The following is a 12223-nucleotide window of genomic DNA, read 5'->3' on the forward strand; positions in this document are numbered from 1 at the left end:
TCACTCAAGGTTACACCAATCAACCAATGCCAAACAGAAATGCATTATATCGTGTCTCATTTATTCACTTTCGTGTTTTCAACACCAAGGTCACGATAATTGAGTTTACTAACTACATGACATATTTTAACACTTAAAATTAAGTAGGTGCATGTAGGTTAATGGTACGTGTAATATAGAGCAATAATTGCCAAATATGGTTTACTTTAAGTCATAAATAACCTATTGATTTCGTAGCGGATATCTACAAGCGTTGTAGTACATCTGGGTTAGGGAAGAAGGGCGGGTCGTGGAACACCGGAGGACTGTGGAACTGTGGGTCGTGGAACTGCGGCGTTGGCCGGAATTGATGGAACTGGAACTGAGGTTGCTGGTGGAACCGACGCGGAACTAGCCCGGAGTGAGTCAGAAGGTTATATATCTGGCTGCGAGGCACTTTGTCTGATTCCCTTTCATGCACCTGAGAAAATAAAAACATTTTTTTTATCGTATTCACTCTAAACTTGTTTTTAGCCAGGTTAGGATATTGTAATTAACCTCCACTTATCTTTTGTATTGTCGCATTGACGATTCGGATATTAATATTTACTTATGTTTATTTTTTTTCAGTATTCTCTTGGTTTTAAAAACCTAATATCTTGAAGTGTTGAATTATAAGGGTTTCTAGTTGACTACGGAACCCTAAAAAGGTTTACTTTTTTAAATTATTATCTTACCAACTGTTCTCCCCTGTGGAGCAAACTAGTCAGGGGTAGGATTTCTCTAAGGTGAGGGTTGTGGAGGGCTCTGCTTCGAAGGTGCTGTGGTAGGAACTCCTCTTCCCGCCTGGCTTGGATCACGGCGGGGTGTGGGGGAGGCACGCAGCTCACTAGCCATGAGCTTGCCAGTACGAAAAATAATGATTTCCACATTGTGCCTGAAATTTAAGGAAAATGGAAATTATTAAAGCTGAATATTACTTGATCCAAAAATTAATAGTTCCTCAAACTAGACTAAACCCGTAGCAGTGTACACCGATTTATAAGCTGTAGTCCAACTTCGAACAAAAAAAAATGCAGTTCTCGGGTAAAAATAAGTGACGACGCGCCAGATTTAAGCATGTTTAAGCATGTTTATTAAGGGTTGCGCCCGGGCCCACCGTCGCCGGCGAGCAAAAAATATTAGTTATATTTTTATTTTTATAACTAAAGACATTTTTTAATTATTTTTCTTTTACACTCGGCAAGTGTCGCTGCAGTGGGTTTTTTAATTGACGCAAAAAAATTTTTTTTGTGTCGGAATATGATACAAATTGTGCTCTCAAATATATCGTCAGTATTTTTGTAACACCTTGTATAATGATCATAGGTGCTTATTATATACATATATAATATTATATATATATATATATATATATATAATCGTTCACCGTCATATTTAATTAATTTAACATTAAAAATTAAATTAACGTTAATCTCACAAATACTGGTACCAGTTGCTTAATAACTTACTGAATACGCAGGCTTGAACCTGCTCACGTCTACTGAATCATGCTGTATAGGTGCCTATTATATACTTATCTACCACTCTGATTGTACCAGAATAAAAAAAAAAAAAAAAAAGAAATGCCTTGGCACAACCCTGCTTTCGAGATTTTGAATTTCGAACAAGAGTTATAAAATGTTCGAAGTTGGAGTACTGGGTCTAAAAAGACACCTTCCTTATACTGTGCTTGTAGGCCCTGTAGGCAGTGTAGGCATCTTGGTTAGGTTAGGTACTAATAAGAATCGTTACCAACTATTACATACAAGGCAATCTGTCTGGCCTTAGTGAGTAGTGAACTATAATAGTATGACTCTGCCTATGAAGCCGGGGAGGGTCCCGGGTTTATTTGTGTGATGAGCACAGATTTGTTCCTTGAGTCAAGGGTGTTCCCTATATATCTAGTTGTCTAACTTATAGACAGTCTAAGTACCCAAAAGTCTCACAACACAAGCCTTTTGAGCTTACTGTAGAACTTAATAGTCACTTCTCCACGAATGTTCTCCTGTACAGGTCGCAATTTTTAACCGATTCTCGTGAAATTTTGTTAGCAAATTCTATGATTAAGTAGATTTTTTTTCCTTGATCCATTTATGGATTTTTTCAAAATGCGAAAGATTACAAAAAGGACTTAGGGTAAAGGCACCAGTAGTCAGCCTTATAACGCATTTTTAAAGTTTGTACTCTCGACGTTTCTACAGGATTAGTCGGATAAATAAACGCATAACATGGTTAGATTAATTGTTTATTATAGTTTTAAAACAAAGTATATCAAAAAATAACAATCCTCTTTATAATATCTATAATTAAGATTAAACATAAAATGGCACTTTTCTCCAGTAGTCAGCCTCTAAAATCCAGTAAGCAGCCTTTGTGTACCCAGTACTCAGCCTTTATAAACTATTAATAACAATGAAATAAAAAACACTATTATTTGTATTAAAGTTAACGATATTATAATATTTATCATTCCTAGGTAGGAAGCTAGAGTATAGGTAGGTACATATACTCTTATAAGTACAATTCTCATGCCACGAAATTTGTAGGCCATAGGTGCTTAAAATTATTCTTGCAAACGAATAAACACTGTATTTATCTTCTTATTTTTTATTAATGAATCTGTTTATTTAATAGAATTCATTATTTTAAAAATCGGTTTAAATGCTGGTGAAACCCGTGCAGGGGCCCGTTAGATATTAGAATATTTCTCAACAAAAGTATGTATACACTTTTGAACCTTATTTAAATGAGTTAAAGTTCATAATATTTGGCAGCGACGTACCAAGGAAGATAATGGCTGAGTACTGGATCCGTGAAACCCAGTGGTCAGCCGCATTAAAACGTTATTTCAAATGCGGCTGACTACTGGGTTTTACTCTAAATTGACTGAGACATGCCTAACTAAATTTGAAAATGTAAATGTAACGGTCCTAACGGTCGTATTTGATCGAAAATAAAAGAAATAACTAATAACCCAAAGGTCAGCCGCGGGAGGCTGGGCACTGGATTTTTTGTAAAAAAGTGGTATCCAGTGGTCAACCTCCTCAATTTATAAGTTAAATATTGATATTTCTATTTAAATATAACGCAATTTAATAGATAAACTAACCAATAAACCCATCATTAACAAAAAACAGTAACTTTTAAATTAAAACATATTTTTTCTCACGCGTTAAAAGAACACCACGTGCAGTAAAAAATATGGCGGACATGACATTCTAGCTCTCGTCAACAAACATCACCTTTATGAACGAGTATATTTCTTCTCCCCGATACCTCACCGCACCTGCCGCGTTACGTATTAACGAATAAGGAATCAGAGCTCCTATTTGACTACTCGTGATTTGTTTAATCGAATATACCAGATATTTATGACCAATAAACGACGTAAAAGGCTGACTACTGGTCCCTGGCTGGCCACTGGTGCTGTTACCCTATGTTCCAATATACTATTTTGAGTTCACTGTGATAACGAATCAACGAACTGAGTATTTCTCACTTTTACATTTTCTAAGTTTAACACAAGGTTTTCAGCTAACAGAGCCACTAGTTTTAGCAGAGCCACTATTTTTAACAGTTAATTTACTCATTCTCCCTGTAATTATTGCTGTTTTGTTAAAATAAACAAAACGCTTCCTAGCAGAAACTTGTTTTGTACACTTATGAGCTTATGCCACACCACAATTTTAATGGGTCAATGTTGTAAAATTACAGTCTCACAACGTGCCTACAAGTGTTTAGCCATCCTTTTTTATAGAACGGTAACAACAAAGATGGATGTATGCCGTCATACCTAATACCCGTATAGGCATATGTAGTCACGTTACGATGCCCCAAGATGCGTCTATGTCACACGCAACACACCGGACAATGACTTGGTTAAGGTCAAATTCACTTTCAAACGAGTGCGTAAATCTTACGATCGAGTGTATCATCGGTGACTGTTCTTAAATCTTATTACAACGAAATAAGGTCTACTATAAGTTTGTAAAATGAGTTGTTGTTGTTAGTACATCAAACAGAAACAAACGTTGGTCAACGCTCTAGAATGTTCTTGTAAATAAGTAAACCCACGAGTACCACCTGTGGCGTTACTGGGGCTACCCTTGACTCATCCAAGCTTATAATGAATACGAGTGACCGAGACTAATATTAGCATGCGGCATCAAATGAATGCGACCGGTATTTTTTTTTTAATAGAAACGGATATTTCGCTATCTTAAATGCAACAAAATGGTCATAGTTTGCAGAGTAGTGTAAAATTGATTAATCAAATTAGAATAAAATCAAAAAAATATGATTTCTAATTGTTTATAGCTCTACTTTTTATGAAAAAAGAGTCGGAAAATATTTATAATCACTATAGTGGGTAACTCATGGTATGTTTTTATAGACCAGACCAGTATTTAGTCCATCGCTTTCACCCAATAACCTAGCTCATTTTAGATTCCATCAACTCTCAATAGTCAAGTAAAGAGGCTTTACCCACCACGGAGCAATGGTGTTCCGGACATAGAACGTCTATGGGATAAAAAACCAGACGCCTGCCTAATAATACGGTACCCATTTTTATTTCAGGCAGACGGCACATGATGGGCCCCCACAAAAAGCGACATCTAGGATGACTCCAGCACCGGTGTAAAGGCTTAGGGTATAATCACCTAGTTGTATCAGTAGTTCGTTTTACAACACGTAACGTTTTTACGTTCATGCACGTTGATTATTAAGAGTGTAAACCTGCTTAATCGATTTTTGGAATTTATTTCATTTTAACTTTATTTTATATAAATAAAGGTATACAAACTTCTTGATTTATTCATGTTTCCACTATATAAGTATGCTATTATAGGTAGGTACTTATGATCGAATACATAATAATTTTTAAGAAAAAAAAAACCGATTTCAATGAGGGAGACCGGTGAAAGAACGATTATTGTTGATTGTATATTTCATACAATGTAATTAAAAAGACAGCGTCCTACGCCTAATTATGTAAAAAAGGAGGTAACATGTTTTTTTTGCCACTTGTCTTGAAAATCTAATTTACTTAACAAACACAGCGAAGAGGAGAAATCGCCAAACGTGTACTATGCGTCGTTGAAGAGTTCCATTCTGATCATCATCAGCAGTTCTACTTCATCAAATGTCAATTTTTAAAATGTAATTGCTTGATTTGTCAAAGAAAATACAAAAATCACTATATGTATGCCTTTCATATTTGAAGAGTTCCCTCGATTCCTCATGGACCCCATCGTCAGAACTCAAACTTGACAAAAAATTGTTTTGAAAATTTCATTTACTTAACAAACACAACGAAGAGGAGAAATCGCCAAACGTGTACTATGTGTCGTTGAAGAGTTCCATTCTGATCATCAGCAGCAGTTCCACTTCATAAAATGTCACATTTTTAAATGTAAATGCTTGATTTGTTACAGAAAATACAAAAATCACTATATAATGCCTTTCACATTTGAAGAGTTCCCTCGATTCCTCATGGATTCCATCATCATAATTGAGTTTTGACAAAAACGGGACCAATCTGTATATAGGTATATGAATTCAAACAAAAAAATAATTTTATAAATCGGTTCAGAAATGACGGAATTATGGAGTAACATACATTAAAAAAAAAAAACATACAACCGAATTGATAACCTCCTCTTTTGAAATCTTGAAGTCGGTTAAAAAGGATAATTAAGTAATAAATAAACATTGGTTTTTGATAATCTTCAGAAGCCCAAGGCGAGACAGCGTAAAGATCTAGAAGTTATTGGTTCATACATAAACATGCATTGTTAAGTTTGTGTAACATCGCATTTCTATTTTCTACCCACTGGTCATAATAAAATTTAAATTTACTATATGATGCGCGGTCAGGTTTCGTTACACTGGCTATGTTTATGGATGATAAACATTACTTGTATTTATGTTACTTGAAACCAAAGTAAGCCTGCCTTGCTTAATATGAATTCATGACACCATACTTAGGGGTTACATTATACTAGAGAAAATACATTAGGTACGGTACATTGTGATGTCTTTATATACAAGATAATTCTTGTATACGTTGAACACTCGATGTCGAATATATGTTTATACTTTTGTACCTTACTATCCTTTAGAATAAGGCAAAAATTCAAACATATATTTGACGTTGACTGTACCTATTATATTTATTCCAACATTAGACTTCGGGCGTCGAATATCGAGTATGCCTATTGAAAATACATCACAATGTTTAATTTCACCAAACCCGTGAATCTATCTTCAATATCTTATAACCCAATAAAGGCCTAGTTTCTCCTCTGGATCGGAAGTCACTTTCATAAAAACTTGTGCCTACGTCAATTCTCGGCATTAGTTGCCAAGCGGCACCTACGGGCTATGGCACAAAGCCGGAACAATGCGAGGAAGACGGCTTACTACAACTCGGGAGCAAAACTTATAAAATAATGAATAGCAGTACACAATGTGTGCCTATAGGTACATGTGTCTAATGTTATTTAATGTTAGGCCCATTGATTAACAGCCCGCCGGACGGTATCGGCCTGTCAGTTAGAACAAAAGTTGACAGTTCCGAACAACTGACAGGCCGATACCGTCCGGCGGACTGATAATCAGTGGGTCAATTTAATAACCTGTAGAAATTTGTATTATTATAGCGATCCTTAAAAAAATATAACTTAAACCTTCCTCAAGTAACGTTCCATTGATAGGTGAAAACCGTTATCCGTTCAGTTTTTGAGTTTATCGCGAACATACATACATACAGACAGCTTTCATAAGGTGTACAGATACCGTTGAATTGAAAGCTAAGTTATCAAATGTTATTATGCCAATTGGCTTCTTAGCTTTATCAGAAGTGTTATTAAAAATAATAGTAACACGTACCCGACACTTTAGTGTAATGCCCCTATTGAGAACGAACGGGCTCCAGAACAACATCAGTATTATATATTAACACGAGTACATAATGAATACATTTATTTTAATTACCTTTTAAATTGATAAATCTATTTATTCTGACTTATTGATTTAGCCACTAGTTAAAAAAACTATTCACTGACGAAAACACAATCACACTTCACTTCACTAAACAATATTTTTATTAATATTGAATATTTAGGAGCATCACCGGTCCACGCCGTGGTTGCCTCACATTTGAACATGCCTCGAGCACCAAAGAACGGTCACCACCACTGTTGCGTTAATCCCACCATTCGACGGATTTAATTATATATAAATTATTACTTTATTACACCGTTTATCGAATTGCGCGCATTGCAGTCACTGAAACTTTGGAATTCCTAAATTGCAATCCAATCTCATTCTTAACGAAGCGCAGTAACGCCTGCATATATAAGCGCCTAACAACATATTTTGAAAAAGACAATAGGTAGCTACTTACAAAAATCAGTCTAGAGCATGTCAGGCCATGCTCAGTGTAGGGGTCCGCGGAACGGGGGCTATTAGTAAGTATCATGTACTCGTACTATCAGCTACAAAAGCTTTTATTTTACGATTTTTCCCATATATTTTGGACCCAAGGGGGGACACATATTTATTTCTTTCGCTGCGATTATTTCCGAAAATATTCAATTTATCAAAAATGGTTGTTGGAATCCCGTATTTTTGAAAGACCTATCCAACGATACCTCACACCATTGAGTTACAACGAACAAATAAAATAAAAAATAAAACATTTTATTGTCATACAAAATGTTTTTTTTTCTTCTATCATATCCTAAAATAAAATAAAAAATGTACTTAGTTTTTATTTTACCGTTCTGTCGCCATGCGTGATTTATGTATCCATGCCCAATTGCAGCTCTAGCATAAGAGTGTTCGGAAAGAGAAGAGTCGTGGAATGTATGGGGCCCAATACATTCCACGACTTATTTCACGAACCTAACGATCACGGAGCAAAGCCGCGGACGGACAATGGCGAAATTATAAGGGTTCCTAGTTGACTACGGTACCGTACCCTAAAACTGACACATACACTTAAAAACAAAAGCGTTTTTAAATTTTCGTCGTAATTGTCATACTGGTCAAGGACTATATTTTAAGTGCATTGTTTTTAAATGTTTAGCAATAGGTATTTTGTGAGGTGTGCATGTACATACGATATAATAATATTGAATAATATATACCAATAAATTAATAATTGTCATAGTATAACCACCACATTATCCACCGCTAAAACAAAACAGCAATTTCCTTTGTTTTTTTTACCATACATAATTATATCTCCACCATGGAAAAAACGTGTGAGAGCCAGGATTGTCAGGATGGCGGGTGTACCAAAATAAAATAAGCAAAAAGTATACCATATTTTCGTACCTCATTTGTACTATTTACTGAAGTTGTTGAAGTTGATTCAGAATGGCACTCCATGATGGCGGGTGTATTTTTATTACGCAATGATCGCGCGATTATTAATAAATTCTATAAAAACCAAATTTTGTACGATTTTTGCACCTTCATATTCAATCATAATATTCATCATTTGACGCATTTTATTCGTGGTTTCCAAATTTTACTTATTTTACTTTTTACATTGCTATTATGTTTTTGCAGGCGCTACCATTTTTATCCTTACCAATTTAATTTTTAAGCAAAAACGCTACGGTACAATTATTTTTATTACGCCAGCAATTATTACCTTTCACATTTAATCTGGTAAGTTCAATTAACTCAGAAAATTATGTCTTAAAAAAGGCCAGGCAACGTGTCCAGGGATTCTTCCTAAAAGAAAAACCCTTTTTCGATTATTGTTATTACGCTAGGAATTAGTGAATTGCTCGAGTACTGTCAGAATGGCGGGTGTACTGTTTTTGGTAATAACTTTAAGTACCGGGAGGTAAAAGTTTTTAGGAAGGTACAAATTAGGAACAAAAATATGGTATGCGTTTTGTTTATTTTATTTAGGTACACCCGCCATCCTAACTCTCACAAAAAACACAAACAAAATTATTGCTGTACTAGTCGACTGTAATGGTTGAATTAAGATTTCGTTTACCAAACTATAATTGCGTACTTTTCATGTATGAGCTTCCAACACAACTATAATATTTATTTCGATACGCTGTAGTCAACTATAAAGAATTTGACTAATCACGTGCCACCGCATCCCCAAAGAAAAGACATAAACGGGCAACTATTTCATGACCATATTTATTCAACGCGCGTTTATGTCTTTTGTACTACATTTTCTACTATACTTGCCAATTTTCATTAATTATTTAGGTTTTATAGTAAACAAGTATTATTTTAGATGACTCGTAGAAAAAGTATTGTATACAATAGTGATATAATCAAGCTTTTCAAGCTCGTACTTACTTAGGAAACTCAACAAGCTTCGTTGCTTAAACACGGTATTCGGCTGAAATGAAAAGCTCTCTATTATATCAAGACTGTATAAATAAAATACTTACTATTCTTTGTTCCTCTAATACATGGGTAGGACTTTTAACAACAGTTCATCGGCATCCCCTATCAATATTTTAAAATTATGGGTCATCGTAGAACCCCGCAATTAGTTATTGACATTGTGACATGGTTCCGTCTAATTACAGTACATAGGTATTTTAGTATACAGGATGGAAAAAAATCTATGGGCCCTGGAGGGGAACTACTTTAAATCCTTTAATTAGCTCATTTTACTGAAAGAAATATTCCTTTATTTTGATTTAAAAACTGCATCCAAAGATCTTCTAAAATTCTTTTGTCTCACCCGGGAATCGAACCAACTAAGAATGAAGAAGTAAACCCTCGCTATTTTATTATACGAATCAGCAGGATATATTATAGTTCAGGATAAAATTTATCTAATAAATATTTGGTCTTGTGCAAAAACGTATCACTCTCTGCACACTTTTTAGAACAACAAAGACCCTCTTTCAAAGCATGAGAAATTGTAATGTAAATAAAACAACACTTTAAAATAATGTTACATTTTCCTACTTTTTTTCTTTTTGACAATATTTTAGGATATTTTAATATTTAGCGTATATTTTTAATCTTTTGGGGTTGCCTAATGTAAGTTTTAGGTAACAAACATACAAAAAAAGATAGAAACACGAGACATTAAAGAAAACAACGTTCTTTCCATACTTTTGGCCTTAGGTTACCTATGTCTAGTTTAAGTTAGCGGTTATATCTACAAAACATAATGTACAATACAAGGTACCTAGTACAAAAACGTTCTTCTTATGATTCATTCTTAAGGAGTTTCTGAGACCGACAGTAGGTACAAAAAACGTTTTCATTTGTATTCTGCGACAACACCAGTCCACTCATTTACAAGGCATTTGTTTTATAGCGTCCCTATTTAGTGCCTATAATAAGCCCATAACTTGGAGCAACAATAAATTATTTTACGCAGCGGGAGCCAAAAATAAACCTTTTGTTTTGCAAATTGTAGGACAAGATTCATGGAGCTCTTCGACTATTATGAGCTGAGCTTATTATTTTCATTGTTTATATAATCGTTGCTGTCTACAGTGCTATCGCTTTGCGTTTTTTAGGGTTCCGTACCCAAAGGGTCAAACGGGACCCTATTACTGAGACTTCGCTGTCCGTCCGTCCGTCCGTCCGTCTGTCACCAGGCTGTATCTCATGAACCGTGATAGCTAGACAGTTGAAATTTTGACAGATGATGTATTTCTTTTGCTGCTATAACAACAAATACTAAAAACAGAATAAAAACAATATTTAAGGGGGGCTCCCATACAACAAATATTTTTTTTGTCGTTTTTATAAATAATGGTACGGAACCCTTCGTGCGCGAGTCCGACTCGCACTTGCCCGGTTTTATTTATAATGTGTGATTAATGAATGCATAATGGGACATGGTATAGGTATTTAAAAAAATTTGGTTGTAATTGGTACAAACTATAATTTTGTTTTCGATGTATTCGATAGCATTTGTATACCTACTTAATACCAATATTGGAAGGTATATTGGGTAATAACCTTCAGGTGGGTGTTAGTGCCGATACAGTAGCACCAGTCAGTCCCGTTAGTACCTACCGATATCCTACCAGTACCAGTACAAGCTACAACTGTGCCAAATGCGGGAATTTTCCATAAAGTTACTCGAGTTTTCTGAGAAACTTGATAAGAAATAAAGGAAGTTTCGATTTTTTCCATGTGGAAGTTTCACAATGTTGAGAATTTTTTGACTTCTCTAAGACACTAATACCATTCATGTAGCAGACGTATTGCGTGGTATAACATAACCTGGTTTATAATTAATTACTTAATCAATGATTAAACGTTCGACTTACGACCTTGTGCAAAATACAGCCTTTGTTAATGCTGCCGCTTCCGAAACACTGGAGATTGGGAATGTAGATTAGTTTGCGCAAACGCACGTGACGGGCGCCGGCCAGAGAAAGGTGAGAAGACCTCGGCTGTTATTACATTCGCTTACACAGCTTTCGTCTTAGGCAATCACCCACGGATATTTATATAAAAAAGGTGAGAAGGATCAAATTAGTAATTATAGACCGATTGCCTTACCTACTTCCAACATTTTCGAAAATCTTCGAGAAAGTTATTTACAATAGTTTACTTAGCTTCATACAAGCAAACAAAATACCTAATCCAAATCAGTTCGGATTTCAGAAAGGAAAATCTACATCAATGGCAATATTCAAGATCTTTATGCACATATGGGATGAGATTAATAATAAAAGACCATGTTTTGCTCTTTTGTTGGAACTATCTCAAGCCTTTGATTGCGTTTTTCATAATCTTATACCTTTAAACGAGCAATTCTTGTATATATATATTTCTGTGATCTCGGAAACGGCTCTAACGATTTCGCTGAAATTTGGTATATGGGGGTTTTTGGGGGTATACAATCTATCTAGATTAGTCTTATGTTTGGGAAAACGCGTGTTTTCGAGTTTTCATGCGTTTTTCTTGCGACGCAGAATATGGTCGCTAATTTCGTGTTGCCCGCTACTGTCCGTCTGGTCCAGCGGGTTAAGACGCGGACTGCTAAACGAGTGTTACGGGTTCGAATCTCGCCCGGTGACTAACTTTTGTTTTTTTTTTATGTTCAAGTTTATATATAATTTTTTAATTTTTATTGTTTTAGAAAAGTTTAATTTAGTAAAAAAATTTAGTTAAGATTATCACCTATACACCACCATATTACAATAAATAGTTATAACCGAGCAAAGCGCGGTCG

General features: G+C 35.1%; 1 protein-coding gene and 1 long non-coding RNA gene across 5 annotated transcripts in view; both read right to left on the reverse strand.

Annotated features, from left to right (window-relative positions):
- The window catches only part of LOC133524208 (uncharacterized), a 16728-nt gene continuing 4505 nt past the window's right edge, over positions 1 to 12223 (reverse strand). The window contains exons 1-3 of one of the 4 annotated variants that reach the window (XM_061860098.1): positions 8687 to 8787; positions 717 to 916; positions 1 to 460 (exon numbers count right to left, since the gene is read on the reverse strand). In XM_061860098.1, the coding sequence (XP_061716082.1) occupies positions 245 to 460; positions 717 to 911 (411 nt within the window). In that variant the 5' untranslated portion in view covers positions 912 to 916; positions 8687 to 8787 and the 3' untranslated portion in view covers positions 1 to 244. Of the gene's footprint in view, positions 461 to 716; positions 917 to 3814; positions 5996 to 6912; positions 7281 to 8686; positions 8788 to 12223 lie in introns of those variants that run through there. The other 3 variants (XM_061860097.1, XM_061860096.1, XM_061860099.1) reach the window with 3 other exon arrangements.
- On the reverse strand, positions 1425 to 3797 carry LOC133524211 (uncharacterized). Its single transcript, XR_009800344.1, has 2 exons — positions 3455 to 3797; positions 1425 to 2151 (listed from the first exon to the last, which is right to left on the reverse strand). It is a non-coding gene; the product is annotated as an uncharacterized LOC133524211 (long non-coding RNA).

Source organism: Cydia pomonella, chromosome 13 (assembly GCF_033807575.1).
Source record: "Cydia pomonella isolate Wapato2018A chromosome 13, ilCydPomo1, whole genome shotgun sequence".
NCBI lineage: Eukaryota > Metazoa > Arthropoda > Insecta > Lepidoptera > Tortricidae > Cydia > Cydia pomonella.